This window comes from Bactrocera neohumeralis, chromosome 2 (genome assembly GCF_024586455.1).
Source record: "Bactrocera neohumeralis isolate Rockhampton chromosome 2, APGP_CSIRO_Bneo_wtdbg2-racon-allhic-juicebox.fasta_v2, whole genome shotgun sequence".
Taxonomy (NCBI): domain Eukaryota; kingdom Metazoa; phylum Arthropoda; class Insecta; order Diptera; family Tephritidae; genus Bactrocera; species Bactrocera neohumeralis.
The window spans coordinates 75,607,294-75,624,893 of record NC_065919.1 but is presented as its reverse complement, the minus strand read 5'-3'; the positions used below and the strand labels follow the sequence as shown (position 1 = coordinate 75,624,893).

At 34.0% G+C, this 17,600-nt stretch overlaps 4 protein-coding genes across 5 annotated transcripts; 2 read left to right on the top strand and 2 right to left on the bottom strand.

The window, feature by feature from the left end:
- Nucleotides 1-5,947: 5,947 nt before the first annotated feature.
- On the top strand, nucleotides 5,948-6,775 carry LOC126762240 (uncharacterized). Its single transcript, XM_050478845.1, has one exon. The coding sequence runs from the start codon at nucleotides 5,948-5,950 to the stop codon at nucleotides 6,224-6,226; it is 279 nt and encodes a 92-aa protein (XP_050334802.1). The 3' UTR covers nucleotides 6,227-6,775.
- LOC126762202 (adipocyte plasma membrane-associated protein Hemomucin) lies at nucleotides 6,766-10,623 on the bottom strand. Its single transcript, XM_050478772.1, has 4 exons — nucleotides 10,341-10,623; nucleotides 10,073-10,278; nucleotides 9,706-10,006; nucleotides 6,766-8,826 (listed from the first exon to the last, which is right to left on the bottom strand). Exons 1-4 carry the CDS (start codon nucleotides 10,454-10,456, stop codon nucleotides 7,638-7,640), a joined length of 1,812 nt encoding a protein of 603 aa, XP_050334729.1. The 5' UTR covers nucleotides 10,457-10,623; the 3' UTR covers nucleotides 6,766-7,637.
- A 332-nt stretch (nucleotides 10,624-10,955) lies between these two features.
- LOC126762229 (max-like protein X) lies at nucleotides 10,956-13,365 on the top strand. 2 transcript variants are annotated; one of them, XM_050478834.1, is made up of 4 exons: nucleotides 10,956-11,109; nucleotides 11,183-11,281; nucleotides 11,340-11,749; nucleotides 12,683-13,365. In XM_050478834.1, exons 1-4 carry the CDS (start codon nucleotides 11,070-11,072, stop codon nucleotides 12,890-12,892), a joined length of 759 nt encoding a protein of 252 aa, XP_050334791.1. In that variant the 5' UTR covers nucleotides 10,956-11,069; the 3' UTR covers nucleotides 12,893-13,365. The 2 variants fall into 2 exon arrangements, with proteins under 2 accessions (XP_050334791.1, XP_050334781.1); XM_050478824.1 differs by having other exon boundaries at nucleotides 10,957-11,109; nucleotides 11,162-11,281.
- LOC126762138 (uncharacterized) lies at nucleotides 13,158-17,326 on the bottom strand. Its single transcript, XM_050478673.1, has 4 exons — nucleotides 17,102-17,326; nucleotides 14,949-17,039; nucleotides 14,730-14,892; nucleotides 13,158-14,665 (listed from the first exon to the last, which is right to left on the bottom strand). Exons 1-4 carry the CDS (start codon nucleotides 17,186-17,188, stop codon nucleotides 13,515-13,517), a joined length of 3,492 nt encoding a protein of 1,163 aa, XP_050334630.1. The 5' UTR covers nucleotides 17,189-17,326; the 3' UTR covers nucleotides 13,158-13,514.
- Between the last annotated feature and the right edge of the window lie 274 nt (nucleotides 17,327-17,600).

Genomic DNA, 17,600 nt, shown 5'->3' with positions numbered 1-17,600 from the left:
CCTCCACTACAAACTGCAATACGCACATATTTAAAAATATTCATCAATAAGTAGTTGAAACCAGCTATTTACAGTACATAGACGCCAGTCATGTACATTCAGCCGAGTACATAAATTCGCTTGTCAAATCTTTTGTCGGCAAATATGCAAATTCAGGCGCGCTAAGTCATCGCACTTCCCTGGCTACCCGCCAAATGAATATTTTTTTGACGAACTTGTGAAATCGCATTTGCAAAATAGCAACAAAATTATGTACAACCGACACTAATAAAAATACATACAAATAACGGGTATGATTTTGAAATATGTTTATAGACAGTGAGTACGAAAAATGTGTGTACGCTAATCAATTAAAAAAAAACTGAGAAATGTGAAAGAAGCCTTGTCGAGTTCTTCTATAGAAAGTTGCGATTAGTGACGTGAGAAGAGCATACAAATTTTTAGCAAAAGCGTTCAGAGGCAATTTTGGGTATACAAAAATTGCGAAAGTCATATCAAGGAAGTTGCTGCGATTGAGATCAAAGTTAATGTTGAAGCTTGAAGGTTTTATGATCTCTTATAGAAGTATACTGAACTAGAAATACATAAAAATCCATTTGAGACCCTAACAAAGTATTTTTACCGCCTATACTTATGTTCCTTAAAATTCAAGTCAGCGATCAATAGAAAATGAAACCACTCCGTTATATTTCCAAGGTAAGTAATATCGGTGTAGATTTCTGTTGTTATTATTGTACGACAACCGACAACATTCATGTTGAAAGAAGCTGCTGAGCTGACCACAAAAAATTCGCGTCTATTCAAGTTTGACGGACCCGAGTGCCGTGGTCTTAAAAAATCGTATGGTTTTAGATTTATTTTCTATTAGTGGGGGTTTCAATAAAAGCGCTACAAAAGTTTTTCTAAATAAATGCCATTATGTATGGAAATCGATTTCTTTTGCATGGCCACTAAGGGCACACTTGCAGAAGTCCAGACGCTGAAGCTAATTTTCGACGGTTTTCAAGCATAAATCGGCCGATACTGCTGCAATTTCACGTTCGATATTCGTTCTATATTCGTACACAATCATCGCTGACTTGTTGGCATAGACCATAGACTTGATATAGCCTCACAGGAATTAGTCTAATGGCATCAAGTCAACGACCGAGGTGCCAATTTACTGGGCCATTTCAAGAGATAACAAGTTCACCAAACTTGGTTTCTAAAAAATCGATTGTGACAATCGCTGTGTAGCTTGTGGCGCCGTCCTATTGAAACCACATATTGTCCAAGTCCATATCATCCAATTTGGGCCAAAGATATTCGGTTATCATTGAGCGGTAGCGATTTCTATTCACAGTAACGTGCGGGTCTTGATCATCACGGAAGAAGTACAGGCCCATAAACCGCACAAAACCGTAATTTTTTCGGAAGGCAATGGTGACTCATGGAGTACGTGTAAATTGCTGCCTGACTAATAACGCATATTTTGCCATTCACCCAGAAATGGGTCTCATCGCTGAAGATGATTTTTCAATGAAAATCCGGATCATTTTCAAGTTGTTGCTCAGCCCATACGACGATTCTGGTGGTCAAACTTCCAATCTTTCATGAATTCTATTTTTTCAAGGATGTAGGCCAAGACCTTCACAGATCACAGAGATGCCCAACGCTTGAGGACGACGTGTGAGAGACTGATTTGGGTATTCTCAGCCATATTCTCTACACCACGAGCACTTCTTTGTCTCACTGGCACGGGTCCCTATCGGTCTACTTTTGTAGCGTCCCTATTGAAAACCCCTTTGTATAAAAAAAAAAAACATTAATAAACTACTGCATAGCCTTTTATCATCTATTTTATTTCCAAAACATTGCTCACGTGCTTATACAAACTTCTGCGTATGCATAGTCTTTCAAGGCAGTGTAAATCACACAATCGCCATCTGTGTAGCAATGTATGCAGGCGCTAGACCAGCGAGCATTTCGACTGAATGTTGTGTGTTCGAAGCGTGAATGAATTCTCTTGTGATAAAGGTAAATAGTCAGCTGATCCATGCCGAACTTATGGCAATCGAAAAACTTTCCGAAAAATTTAATCAATTCTATGTAGAATCTTAAAAACGCCGACGTATCAAATCAAACAGAAACTGGGACCCTAACCTCACGGGGTCATATACGTCAGTTTATTGCCAGTAATTATGAGCTTTCAAGTATTAGTTTCTAGTGACGTTATAAAGACATAACTAGGCGACTGGGTACCGTGCGCAGACCGGACGTACACAGCTGCGTATTATGTACATAGTAAGTGTACGTAAATATGTATGCATAAATATAGAATTTTTCATTATCAAGGCAAACGGAATTCACATGAACGCACGCATTGGATGCGTGCCCCTTTTTAGCCCACAAAGAAATTGAGTAACGTGTTTTAAAGGTGAAGTGGGTGGAGTACACGTATGAACATGACATAGAAAAATGATAAAAAGCAAATGTACACTTTGTACAGTTATTTATATAAAACGACAGATAAACTATTTGTTTATCTAAAGCTAAATAAATACACCAATCTATATGAATGTAAGTGTGTGTGTGAGTAACAGCAATACACTCACAGTATAAAGCGGAAAAGACCGGTATATCAAATGCCTAAATACATACATACATAGATACATACATATGTACACATAAAACAATATACAGTTGCTAGATGTAAAAAATAGAAACTTTCTTACCGAACGCTTATGACTCTAAGAAAATTTCCATAAGCACGCTGACGACTGATATGAGTAAGCTCTCAACACTTTCGCGTAACCATACAAATGACTCGCATAAAAACCTCTCTCCAGCAATATGTGACTGGGCCAGCTAGTGCTAGACCAAAGCACGATTCGCCGTGTCACTTCTACGGAACAAATTCCAAATGGTTTTTGAAGCACGAGATTAGTTCGCAGATTGTGCGCCAATAGTTACATACATACATATGTACACACATACATATGTGCATATATGAGAGAAAGAACAAAAACGCGGTAGCATGCTCAGGGTTAAATATAAAAACATCGCGACAAATCTGCACATTAGTTATACGAATACTGGCGCAACCACCTTCAGCGCCGTGAACGCTCGCGCAGTGCACTCGTCTTCGTCGCCTTTCGGTAAACATATAAAATTTGAATATAGTACGGAATAATTAATAAACATATTATATAGAGTTGTTGGTGTACAACAACAAAAAGCAATAAAATTACTAAACAGCGATACTAGACAGAGCGATTCTGCAATAATTGCAGTTAAACAAAAGATACACAGAGATAATAAAATCAAAAAGGAAATTATATAAAGAAGTAAAAACGAAATTTAGCAAGTAATTTTGAATTTGCTGCGGTAGCAACGACCACGCTTTGAACGGCACATTTTAGTAGCTAAAAAGATTTCAACAAAAAATAACGTGTGGCCCAGGAGAGCAAGTCATTCGGCCAAGTGTGGAGCGTTAACGAGTCGAGGTAAGGTTTATGGAATGTATGGTGAAGAAAATTCGCTAAATTTATTGCATAGAGACAGACAGAAAATAATTTAAAAAAACACCTGACAAAAAATTTAAATAAATAAATGCATGGGTAAAAGAAAAGTGGTAAAAATGCAGATGCTATTGCTAAAAATAAAATAAATAAATATATACAAACATTAAAAACTTGGAATGCAATACAACAAAAATAAAAATTATATGAAGTTTAATAATTCAGTATTAGAGTATTATAAAAATGTTTATATCTAATAATGAAGCAATAAAATATAAAGAAAATATAATATAAATTAAAATAATAAAAAATAAAAAATAATTTTTTAAAAATAAAAGAAAATATAAATAAATATATGTATGTACATACATATGTATATGAAAGATAAATTAAAAAAATAAAGTTAATAAATAAGAAAATGCAAATTAATTATTTATATAAATTAATGATTTATGCTGTTTAAAATTGTAATACATTACCAAAAAAAACTAAATAAAAAAATATTAAAAAATTAAAAAAAAAATATGTGTAAGTAAAATAAAAGTTTTAAATGGATATGACATATGTACATATGTATGTATAAAAAATATTTATTAACAAAAAAATAAAATAAATTATTAAATCAAACAAGCCGGGTCCGGTAATATTCAGAAATTTGCGGAGCCAATCACAGATAAAATATAAAATAAATTAAAAAACAACAAAAATAACACACAATTATAATTAAATTAAAATAAACGAATAAGTAAAAATAATATATAAATATAATAGATATAAGAACAAAAAAAATACAAAAATAAAACCTTAAATGGTAACAAAACAAAATTATAAAAAAATTAAATTAACAAAAAAAATATTAAACAATTAAAACTAAATTATTATTTTACGAATGGTAAATAATAAACAACAATTAGTTTAAAGAAACGAATTAACTAAATAAAAACAAATTAAATGACGCTAAACAAAAATATTTTGACTTGTACTATGTAAAACTTCAAAGCCTATATTAAAACAATAGAAACAATAATAACAACATGGGCTACAACTTTAAAAAACAAATATAACTTAAAAAAAATTAGTTAATTAATAATAAAATAAATAATAATAAATATTAAATTTTTAAAGCCAATAAAATCTGCTGAATAAAACAGGTGCAATAAAAATAAAAGAAAAATAATAAAATAAATTAAAAATAATAAAAGAAAATAATTAAAAAATAGAAATGAAAAAATAATAAGAAATTAAAAAGTAAAAATAACTATCAGGCTAAGTCTTAAAAAATCAATAAAAATCTGTTAAACAAAGGAAAAGCTAATAAAGATAAAAGAAAAATAATAAAACATATTAAATAATTAAATAATAATAAGAAGAAAGTAATCAAAAATTAAAAGATTAAAAATAACTGTTAAGAAAATATATAAAATTTTAAGCTTCAATCAGATCAATCATGATCTGTTCACTAAACAAAAGCTAATAAAAAAATATATTTCATAATTTAAAACAACTTTAAAACTAAATATAAAATTAAAACTAAATAAAAAAATTAAAAAAATAAGATAAAAAAAATAAATAAATATTAAAATAAAAAATCAATAAACAATTATACGTCAAAAAAATTAAATATTAAACATACATATGTATGTATGTATGTAACATAAAATAATAAGTCAGATATTAAAAAATTAGACACTAAAAAGAGAATGATGAAAGCATTTCAAAAAAAGAATAAACAATTGTATGTACAAAGCAAACGCCATAGTTGTTGTTGTTGTTGTAGCCACAAAATCTATTTAATCGCGGAGGAGAAAACTATAAAAGCAACAAATCCCTGTTAAAAATATGACCGGTTCCATTATTTGTTCCCTAGCAACGTTAAAATTTATCAAATATAATTTTGTTGTTGTTGTTAAAGCACAAAACATGCCCCAGATGTTCAAGCGCTGTAGAAGCAACTACTTTCCTAAACTTAACGTGAGATAACCGCGATGACAACCGCCAATTTCATAACACCACACGGGTTTTGCGTAATTGCTACAACAACAATAGACACGTTTATACAAAACATACATACAAGCAGTTAAAAAACAACAAACACGTACAATTTTAACAAACACATGGCTTTTATTAACAACTTATTTACACTAACATAAACTTTTATTCACTTAAGGCTAAAAGCAATAACAACAAAAACTGTCTATATAATGTACATAACACTTGAATAAAACTATTTTTAACATTTCCATTACAGCAACGCCGTTAGAGATTGAAGTGTACATTGTTTCAGCACGCTCAACAGCGATTGGATAACCTGAAACCAAAAGCAAAAAAAAACATAGATAAAGGCACACACACACGTGTGCAAATAATTAGCGAATATTAGTTGCAGACAAAGTACACCCACTTATTACTCACCTGATCGCACAGCTGTATCACTGGAACAGCACACAATGGCAACAGTGAAGAAATCAACACATGAAAATACTGCCGATTATGATGGCGAACCCGGCTGCGACACATTGCACGAGGTTAACGCCATGTTCCGTCACTTCTGGGACCCTACAAAATATTGGACATGTGAGGAACAAGGGCGTCCCGCTAAACTACAACGCTGTCCACAATCGCATCTATATATGGACTCGCAAAGTAAATGTGTCATGTATACTGATTGGCATTGGACCGACCCCGCTGAACCGCCAAGCCGTCCGAGAAGCGCGAAAAGCACGTGAAGCTTCAATGGAATGAGTGTGATTTGCACAGCAAATAACCGAAACGATAATAGAAACGTGATTTTAACGCGCACAAGCAGACATGCTTGAACGCAAACCCATATGGATATGTACATGAGTATATACATATGTATAAGTATGTATGTACGTATGTATATATCTTTAATGTGTAGTACTTATGTTTAATGGAGTGCGCTAGCGTAATTAAGTGTACAATATGTAGTTATGTAGGTGGGTTTGTTGATAAGATTTTAATTTGACAACAAAACTCAATAATTGTTAACAAAAAAAAATGTATGTACATATGTATGCAATTATTTATAGCCTACGACTGAAAATTTGCTTTAAGAAATTTGTGGCTGTTTTAGTTTGTACTGTTAAAAAAATAAATAAATAAATAAGAAAGAGTGAAAACTGCCAGCTTTAAAAGTTTGTGGAGAAACACTTTAAGCTTTATTTAATTTTAAAGAATTATTTATGAATGTAAAACTGAAATGAAAAAAGTAAGTCAACCGCTTATTAAATAAATTACAAAATAATTCAAAATCAGTACAGGACATTTATTTCATTATGTATGTTTAACAGTCAAAGGTAAGGAAGGGTATACATAAAATTACTACCGTGATTTAGTTATTACTTTAAATAGGCTATTTACCATGACCAAACAAAGTTTTTATAAATTATTTTATAAAATTCGTTTTTTTTATAAACTTTGTGCAAACACCAAACTAATATAATCGATGTAGAGTAAAAAATATAGTTAATTTTAGCGGACATTCACAAATTTTTGTTCGAGCAGTAATTCGTTAATACATTTGTTTATAGAGATCCGCACTAGTTTCACACTTATAGCTAACTATTTAAGCTCAAATATAGAACTATTTAAGCTAACCAAGGAATAGTCTCCATTATAGGCATTTTTACAACGTTCAAATGAATTTAGTACGAGATTTAAATTAAAATGTGCACATAACCACGTTTTCCTATAAACCGTAACTCCGCGTAATGTGAGCTTCAAGTGAATAAAGTGTTATAAATAAATGCGAAAAGTGCACATAAATGATATTCAAATCAGTTGGAATGTAAATTGGAATGTATTCGTTGAAGCACAAATTTCGTTTGTTTGTTGTAACTGTATAAAATATGCCGCAATAATATCTCAAGAACTGTACTGTCGTAACAGTACACACCTTATTTCCGTCAAATCTTTCTAATATGTCGTAGGTATTCACTAGATTATTGCTATGTTGCATTTTAACATGAAATTCGTAGCGTTGCATGCGCTCTTGTTACATGCCTACGTATGTTTATGTTGTTTTAGGTTATGTTCGAACGACACCTCGGATAATAAAGGAAAGTAATAATGCTATATAGATATATATGTTTGCAGTTAGCTTGTTAGTTAGCAGCTTTAAAATTCGAGATGTTCGCCGGTTTTGGTGATCACTTTAAGCTTGTCGAATTTGGGTGGTTTCGTGTCGTTTGGTATTTCCTCCTTAATCGGTGCTGGCTCCTTTGGAGGCACACGTTTCTGCTCGGCAGCTGGAGGTGCTGTTGTGGTGCTTGATTTTGCTTTCGGTGTGGCCGTTGATGGTTTTGGAGGAGCTGTAGTTGGTTTTGGTGTTGTAGTTGTTGTTGTGGTGGTGGTAGCTTTGGGTTTGGCGGTCGTCGTCGTTTTTGGTGGTCGTGCTGTTGTTGTTGTGGATGGTTTTCTAGTTGTTGTTGTCGTTGTTGTTGTAGTAGTGGGTGGTCTTGTTGTAGTTGTCGTGGTCGATTTAGGTGTGGTTGTGGTTGGTCGCGGTGTAGTTGTAGTTGTCGTCGTCGTCGTGCTTGTTGTTGTTGTCGGTGGCGCAGTCGTAGTTAGTGGTTTAGTAGCGGCAGGCTTTGGCTTGCTAGTAGTGGTAGTAGATGCAGTTGATGGCTTAACAGACGCTTCTAAATTAGCGCCTTCATACCTGACATTCCGCACTTTCACCTCCGGCTGGCGACCGGCTCTCGGTGATTTCACACGCGCCAAAAACCGATTGTACGGCGAACCCAAGTACAAGTAATCGTTAAATTCCAATACATGCGAAACAGCGCCCGACGACTTATCGGTACCGTGTAACGAACCCACAATATTACCATTCCAATCTAATCTCACAATGGTTGAACGTTTGGGTGACAAGATCATCATACTCTCGCCATGGCCGATGAAGTGAATAAATCTTTGGGCCAGCTTATTGGGGAAGGCGTTGTTAATTAGACGGAAGGGCAACTCGAAAAGACTAAGCAGACGTGCCAAGAATAAACGTATGCTGGGGAAGTTGGTGAACATATTAAAGCCATTTGGATGTTCGCTATCTGCTGCCATCACGAGCGGTACCCATATGCCTTCAGCATCAGGTGTCAAATTGTCGGGTAAACCAGGCAAACCCTCTACAAAGACTTCACTCTGACCGGCTTTGGCGCCCTTTAAATAGTACTTGGTCAAACGCATCGCTCCGGTCTCGGCGACAACAATGAAATCTTCATCGGGACTTAGGGCCAAACCATTAGCAAAGAATAATTCGTCCAATAATACTTTGCTAACATTGTTAGCACGATCATATTTGAAGAGTCTGAAAACAAATTTTTTAGGTGTCAAATTTAATTACATTTTTTAAAGAGTTTTTCATTTTTTATAATCTTAAGTGTAAAGTTAAAATATTACTTTTATTCAATTCACCTCCAATAGCAAAAAGTATTTTTTTCTGTCAAATAAGAAAGTTTTTTAACGAGAAAAATCCGCTGTTCAGTGTATTTAACAGCAAGCATATATGTATATATATTTATAAACGCATATGTACATAGATACAAGTACTTGATATTAAAAGGAATTTTCTATCAGACATATTATAGCTTTGTTTATTATCTACTGATATTATTTCAATAAAAAGGGAAGTAAACAGATCGGGTTGGAAGGTTTACAGTGTGAGAGTTTTGCAGAAAACTAACAATTTCTTAAAAACATTTAGCTGAAAATCACATTTGTTATGGTAAAGAAAATCGCACGTTCAATGAATATGTTGCTGACTCAATAATAAAAAAAAAAACAGGTTGAAGGCTATTTAAGCACAATGGTCTTATAGCACAACAAATAGTTTAAAAAAAATTTTAAACTTTTTGTTGCTGTATATATAAAATTAATTTTGTAATACATATATGCCATATAGATGCGATTTACATGAAAAGTCACACAAAACATATACATAGGAAGTATTTATTAAAGTCTATGACGTAGTCAAAAAGCGTGATGAGATTGTTATTTAAGGAACAGTTGAAACGTGCGTGCTAGCTGGCAACAGTCCAATGTGAGACAACACTACTAAAAACTAAACACACATACACGTATGTAAAAAACCAGTTTCCATTAACACACACAATATTGTTGTTAATTTATGCATAAATTTTAGAAACTTTCTTTGCATTAGGTCATATAGAGTTGAAAGTTTACTTACCGGCCAGAGGGGTTTGCCAAAGTGCCGAATACCAAATCGAGCAACACAAAATCTGATTCTGAATCTGTCCAATAAATGTCACCTTTCTGATCTACGGCAACCGAGTTGAAAATTTTAGCTTCACGTGGAATATCTTTACCAGGTTGTTCTTGTTGTGGCGACACCAGCAATTTCTTTTGATTTGTATTAAGATCTATCAGCCAAATGCCATAGTATGCGTCCGCCACAATCAAATTATTACCCTGCGTATCAAAGGCAAGGCCCAAAGGTCTTCCGCAACGAGCTTCTTCAAATATTTCTTCTAAAAAATGAACAAAAGTGTACGTAGAATTTTATAGTAATTTTTTCCAAACCGAAAGCAACATACCACAAGGTTGTCCAATTTTTGCTACGTGTGTAACATGATCGGCAGTTAGTTTAATTATCTCACCACCATGTATGCCGGTGTATACCTCATTTTTACGTGCAATGAGACATTCTGGGCCATAGACACGCCCTTCGAGGAGGCGTTCGGCACCATCTAAGTGCTGATTAGGCTCTAAGGCTCCCTTCAAATCTTTAGCAGGTGTCACACTGTGAAGAAATACTATTAATTTGACTTGTTTTTCCAACAAAGGACAGTACTTTGGACTTACACAAATGCTTTGAATGGAAAAGTGGTACGCGGTGGCAGACCCGGCAATAAAATTACAATTAGGAAAAACACCATAAAATTCATTACCCTAATACCAACGGCGTGTAACAGACCCATTTTGATTTTCCTTTCTTTATATGCAAGTAGTAGGGAATGTTCTAAACTAAAATTCTTTAAATAACTATTTTAGTTGAACGACTAGTAACTAAATTAACAAAATACAAAATCACTTTGAGTTAACCTACTCTGCAAAATTATTCGGCCAGCGACACGAAGGCAATTTCAAGTGCAATGTTACCTTATCGCCCAAATTAGTAGTACACCTTTATAAATGATACACTGTGCAACAAATAAACTTTATTATTTAACACAAAATATTAAGTTGATAAAATTATTTTCTAAACTTTCATACTAAAAATATTAGTAGTACTTTAAATCAATAAAAAAAATTTCATATTTTCTGATATTATTAATAGTAACTATTGACGCCGTTTCAAGAAAAGGTAATATTTTGTTAATGAAGGGTAGTTTATGGCAGATATCTAATTGGAAGTCCGACAACTCTGCACATATAATCGAACAGGTCTTTTTCATATCCCTGTTTGACACTTTGATAGCTTGTATTCGTTTTGTATACTCTCTTACGTGAATTTACATATGTTCTGATAATTTGATAGCTGATGATTTTGTAGCGCTGATATCATATAACACGAATTTATAAGTACATTTAATGATGGCGGAAAATCGTGGCGCCGCACAAACCGAATTTGGTAAATTTATATGACTTGTATATATTTAGCTCAATACACGAAATACTAACAGGTAATAATACGCGCTCAAAAGACGACTACTCCATGACAATGGACCACGATGCGGACCAAAATACGCAAGAGAGTCGAGATGATAGCACACATACACCAAATTCATCAGCTCACAACACAGGTATATGTCACGGAAATATAAATATAATTGGCTTTGTTACAAAACTTTGATTAATTAGATGAGGACGATGACAGTGGTGATGGACGTAGTAGCTCTGCGCTGGCTTCATCGTCAACCTTAAGCTACAAAGAAAGGCGTCGCGAAGCGCACACGCAAGCTGAACAAAAACGGCGTGATGCTATCAAGAAAGGTTATGATAGCCTGCAAGAACTAGTGCCTACATGTCAACAAAATGATTCAGCATCTGGTTATAAATTAAGTAAAGCGCTCATACTGCAAAAATCAATTGACTATATAGGTTACTTAAACTTACAAAAGAAAAAGCAAGAAGAAGAAAGTGCTGCATTGCAAAAAGAAGTTGCAGCTTTACGCATAATACAGCACAGTTATGAGCACATGTTGCAGCATCAGCAAGCAAATCCTGGGCCCGAAGAAGCGCGTCTAACCGACGAGGCAAAATTTCAAGTGGTCAGTATGATTTTAAATGTGTTTATAATGTTTGTTATTTTTTATCATGGTCTAAAAGCTTTAATTTCAATAAGTATTTTATATATTTATGCTCGATTATATAATACAAAAGACTGGTTTCGATGTTGTATTGCAAGTTGGCATTGTTATCCCGTGAAAAGGTATTTTAAGTTTGTCACGAAATTTGTAACATCGGAGACCCTATAAAAATATATTTAAATGGTCTGCATGTCGAGTTGAGACGCTTTAGACATGTCCGTCTGTCTGTTTGTACGCGAACTAGTTCCTCAAATTTTGATGTATCGATCTAGAAATTTGCACACTCCCATTTCTCCCCAAAAAAGGATCAAAATCACCTTTCATGGAAAACCTTTTTATTTAATGAGATAAATTTACTTTGAATTATGGTCCAAAGGAAAGGTACAATTTCCGAAGAAAATTCTCGGATCGGGCCACTATAGCATATATGTTGCTAACCTACAAGCTGAACGATCAAAATCTAGTCCTCGTATTGTTTTATTTGCGTTTTAAGAAATCTGACCAAAACTTTTCTTAATTATATATCAGATCTGACTATTCTTAAAATTCACTACACTTTTCTAAATTGACAAGTGAATGTTGTTATTTTGAATAAGTACATCAAACTGCAATAAGCATTGTTTTTATTTTTTTATATAGCAATGTCTCTAAAATAATTAAGATAGACAAAATATCGTTGTGCGGTATTTGAAGCATTCAGAGAAGTCTACTTACGAAACTATTGTGAAATAAATAATATTATATTAATAAATAAAATATTCTAATGTAATAATATTAATATCTACCAAAACTAATTTGTTCTCACAATTACTGGTCAATAAAATCTTGTCTCTTAGACAAAATTAAAATGAATCTTAAAAAATTGTAATAATAAAATAATTTGTTTATATGTAGTTCCAGGCAATTATGGACGAGATGTTCGAAACATTCCAGCATATACCAATGGATAACTTTAAGCAGCTGACAACCGGCGTAATACCGTGGTTAGAAGAATACTGCAAGCCACATATTTTGCGCAACATTCTCAGTCGGACACTGCAACAGATGTCTCAAACGCAAGTCCAGGAGAAACAGAAGCAGCAGGATAACGAAGGTTTCAGCTGATTTAGTTGTAGCTGCTGTATGTGCTTCGGATTTCACGAATATCTAGTTACATATACGTTGCTTATAATTATCGAAACTTATTTTGTTTGTATTAGTGATATTTTACTCCGGGAATCAAATTAGTAGTGGAATTATTTTTACAAAAGATTGCCATTTTTTAAGCCAAATAGTAAGCCACTTATTTTTTATATTTTAATTTAGAAAATTGTGCGTTACAATAATTTTAATGTGACTTCATAGCATTATGTTGATAAGAACAAAGTAATGGAATTTAGAGCACTTTATTGTTATTTCTATGTTTAGACTTAACTTAATGGGTTCCCATGGTTGCGGGTATAGATAGTAATCATTTTATAATTGGGGTGTTTCTTTTAAAATTTTAGCATTATTTTTTTCAATGGGCAATCGAAGACTTTTATACGAATGTTTATGTAACATAAAATATTCTCAATTAAAGTGTTGCCTTAAACTGACATATTTTGTCTAATCAATTTTTTCGACTTAGTCTTAATTAATGTCAAATTTGTACAATAAATTAAAAACAAACTAAATTTAAAGCCTCTTAACTATTTAGCCCATTACTACTGAACTCTTTGATTATAATAATTGCGTGTATTTTAATTTACGATTCGCACATAAACTTTTCTGCACACTGCTGCCACACATCATAGCCAATAGCAGCTTGGTCCGCAGTTGGTGCACGTAGCAATTCTTGCACAATGTTCACCTGTGCATCAAAGCCAACTAAGAGAAAAATATCTAACAGTTTGCTTATTGAGTATGGCTTATACTTATTCGTGAGTTTCAAGTTGGCCAAAGATGAACGTAGTCGTTGCATAAAATCTTTATAAGCCCCATCGTTAATGTGCATACTTTCATGTTGCATACGCAGTATGCCTTCCCCAACCGTGGCGATGAAACCCAGAAACAAATTCTCATTGTTTACATTACCGAGTATATTGGAAATGTTTATTAACGCTTGGGGTAGTTCTAGTCTAAAGTCGTGGGCGCGTACAAAACAAAGCGCAGCCAACTTACGCACACTTTCACAGCGGTGCGCCAATAGACGCCACATTAACTCGCGTATGCGTTGCAAGAAACTGCATTCATTCGCCCCAATTTTTTTGGGTAAATGCTTAACTTTAGACAGGAAGCCCAGGAATAAAACGGTGGTGCGTGTGTCGGTATTCAAGTCTTGCTTGCTGGCAAAATAGTTGAGTATGTAATCACAGGCCGTTGGCAGTTTTCGTATGATTTCGTCATATGTAATATCGTTGTTTTCATTACCAGCTGCTGCATCATAATCCTTGGCCAGTGTCTGTCCAACAATTTTCGGTATTAGTGCGCCAAAAAGTTGCAACGCTGCATTGAATTCCGTCCACTCGGGATGCTCGATGCGTTTCAATGTTACTAAGAGTATTTCATTGTAATAATGTGATGTGGCCTCACGTAACTCAGTATCGCGCACTAAAACACCTAGGTAGTGCAGTAGTAAAGCCTCCAAACGATCGAATTTCTCAACATGCGAGGCGTAATTTGCGCAATAATTATTAAGTAATGCGATAGTTCTATCCATTACGGACTTGAGTAGTGGTCTGGTGCGTTGCTGTTCATTCTTCACGATATGTAGCATCATGATGGAGTAACCGGCACCCCGACGTGTAACGCTCACCTGCTTTGTATTGTCGAACAAAAGCTCCAAGCAGTTGTCTAATAAGTGGTACACCGCCGAAGTTGTAGGGCAATGCGAAGTAATGCTTTTAGTTAGTTTGCCTGCCGAATAAATAAAAATTGAACGTAAAACATTTTTTCTCTTAAGTTATGAGTAGATACTCACCTATACTTATGCCAGCTGCTTCGATGGCGCCTTTGTGTCTACAACGCGTTAGCACTGTTACATTTATATCCAAGCAACGCTTTAATATCTGGCAATCAGTGGAGTTATGCTCAGTTGTTGCTACATATCGCATACCGATTTCTGTGGCCAAATCACAGGCAGCCTACAATATAAACGATTAATTGAAAGTAAGTATCGCAAGTTCTTAGTTTATACTACCTTTAATGTTAGCCAAAATGACATTAATAAAAATTTACGAAATTTTCCATGATCTTCGACTTTGTAGGCGCTTTTCTGCACCAAAATTTCCAAACTCTCGTCCATGTCTTGGAAGCTCGCAGCATTACTAGCAGCTTGCAAGGGATCAGCTTTGCATACGTTCAGTAAGTCCAAAACTAAATTCAGTACTTTTTCTAAAAGGTCAAGTATTTCGTTCAGTGTTTCCGTTTTTAGGCAAATATTGCCTTGAACAACTTCTCCAACTATATTTATAAAGCCAAATAAGTGATTTCGTGTCTTGCACACAAGCAGCGGATCTTTTTGAAAATCTTCCTGTTCTTCCTTCAAAGAAGTTATAGCGAACTGAAGTAAAATTGAGATCGCTTCTTCATCGCCTGTACTTTTGCAGTAATTTAATGTAACTCTAGCATACAGTGTACTTAAAACACATTCGTCTACTTCGCAGTGGCGGCTAAATTCTTTGCATAAGCGCACACTTTCGTCCACTTCGGAAAATTTGATTTGTTGCAGTAAGCGCATTATCAATTCTAATGCATCATCAAACCCCAAAGGATCGTCGAGTAGTTTAAAGAGTGCTGCTGCTACGCTAGAAGATTCAAATACCTTTTGTTCAACCAAAAAGTTACCAAGTTTTTTATTTTGCGTTAAGCAGCAATTTTTGGCATTCTTCTCCAAATTGTCAGCATATAGTGATTTTAGTAAAATCTCTAAGAGACGCAACGAAAATACTTTCGGTTGATAAATGTTGCTACCAATGTCGTCATCAATTAAAATATGCATATGCTTGAAAAATGTCTCTATACTGGTCTCAAGCGTGGTTATGCCACCAGCATAATGCAATTTGCTAAAGGTTTTTGACACATAATTAACGATTGCTGGAATTTTACCCAAAATTTCATTACGATACTGAGCATTTTCTATGCATTTATGCTCCTTTATAAATGCAGCAGTGAATTCCAGGCAATCCTCAATGGCAAAACTAGCCAAATTGTCAACAATGAATTTGAAAATCAACATTTGCGTTTCCAATTCGAATTGGAAGCAGTTTGTTATAAGTTCTGTGCTGATTTTAAAAAAGTGAAGCTTTGAAGCTTCAAATATTTGCCGTGAAAACATGCTAAAGATTAAGGTTGAACGAAAATAGTCCTGTTCAATGGAACCATCGATAGTGTTTTCGAGAAAATTTACTATTTCCGGTTGAGTTTGCAAAAATTCGAATAATCTATCTTTTTGCTCTATACGTCCATACCATTGCGCGTAAAAATTTTTGATTTCTTTAACTGAACCCCTTGTGAGTATATTAGTACTTAGCTGTAGTAGCTCATCGGAGTTTTGTGCACTTAACGCTTTTACTATATATTGACTAGCGGCTAAAAGGCTTTTATGACTTAAACTTAGACGTACACCAGCGAAAAATTCACTCACTGAATGGTGTGCACTCTGCAGATATTCAATTAAATTGTGCGATTTCAATATGCAACTAATTAAATAGAATTTAAAGCGGTTTGACCAAGACCAAAACTCTAAAATAACTTGAAAATTTTCAAATGCATAATCAATTTGCCGACAGCAATTCGAGAAAAGATTCAGCGACTCTTCGCGCATGCCATATTGGTTGCATTGCAGGCAATAATAGATTTGTTGGAGTGGTATATTTACGTTGCACTTTGGAAATTTGCACAATAATGTATTCAAGACTTTAAGTATGTATAGCAAGCTAGCGCAGTCGTTGTTGATGGCGTCAGTTAATGCTTTAGTGCAATCAATAAGTAGGGTCTCAGGATCGAAAGTCCTCGCATGCTGATCAGTTAATAGCATGGCGTATAATAACTGGAAGCCAACCTCCTCGGTATACAATAATTTCGGCTTAGGTAAAGCGTTCAAATGTATCTCTGGCAGTTTATGTTGTTGTAACAATTGGAAATATGCACGATAAGCTGTATTCAAAACAACCTGATTGGTTACATTCGATGTTTGCGATTTTGAGAAAATTTCGAACTCTATTACAGCCACAATATGTTGAAGTAGACATTCTGCCTCATCTTTAGTTTTTGCTTTTGTCGCAATTGACTAAAATTAAGAAGTCATTATAATCAATTCTTGTATTGTTTACATATTCATATATAACTTACAGGCAAATATTTTATATACTCATCGGATTTGGTAATATCTTTTACACACTTTGGAAGCATACTAATATCTGGAATTGCAACCGCCATGTCGTTGTACACACTTAAGAACGACTTTATTATTTATAATTAATTTTTAATTAATAAATTATTGCTAAACACGTATCCTTAAAATTAAGAGAACATTTATGGGTGGCTTCCGGCCACAATTTTTGACAGCTGTTCTTATCAACCGTCTGCTACAGTGGTTTAAACAATAAAAAAACTATTCAAATATTTATATAACAAACATGCGTTACATGGTTTAATGCAGTAAATTCTTAAAATACACAATTGAACAAATAAAGGTTAATCAACAAACTGTCAATAGGTTTTATAAAGTATATGCTAATAATTTTATACATATTCAAGTTACTTTAAATACCTCTCCAAAATTAAAACCTTATTGGAAATACGTAATTAGTGAAAAACGTGGCAACATTTATTAAATTGCCATATTTGC

Bases quoted from the DNA above. Each gene is read 5' to 3' on its own strand.
- LOC126762240 (XM_050478845.1), top strand. From the start codon at position 5,948: ATGGCAACAGTGAAGAAATCAACACATGAAAATACTGCCGATTATGAT.
- LOC126762202 (XM_050478772.1), bottom strand. From the start codon at position 10,456: ATGGGTCTGTTACACGCCGTTGGTATTAGGGTAATGAATTTTATGGTG. The intron at 10,279-10,340 runs GTAAGTCCAAAG...ATTTCTTCACAG, and splicing joins TTTCCATTCAAAGCATTTGT to TGTGACACCTGCTAAAGATT. The intron at 10,007-10,072 runs GTATGTTGCTTT...TTCATTTTTTAG, and splicing joins AAAAATTGGACAACCTTGTG to AAGAAATATTTGAAGAAGCT.
- LOC126762229 (XM_050478824.1), top strand. From the start codon at position 11,070: ATGATGGCGGAAAATCGTGGCGCCGCACAAACCGAATTTG. The intron at 11,110-11,161 runs GTAAATTTATAT...AAATACTAACAG, and splicing joins CGCCGCACAAACCGAATTTG to GTAATAATACGCGCTCAAAA. The intron at 11,282-11,339 runs GTATATGTCACG...TTGATTAATTAG, and splicing joins TTCATCAGCTCACAACACAG to ATGAGGACGATGACAGTGGT.
- LOC126762138 (XM_050478673.1), bottom strand. From the start codon at position 17,188: ATGGCGGTTGCAATTCCAGATATTAGTATGCTTCCAAAGTGTGTAAAA. The intron at 14,893-14,948 runs GTAGTATAAACT...TTTATATTGTAG, and splicing joins CATTTTGGCTAACATTAAAG to GCTGCCTGTGATTTGGCCAC. The intron at 14,666-14,729 runs GTGAGTATCTAC...TTTATTCGGCAG, and splicing joins AGCAGCTGGCATAAGTATAG to GCAAACTAACTAAAAGCATT.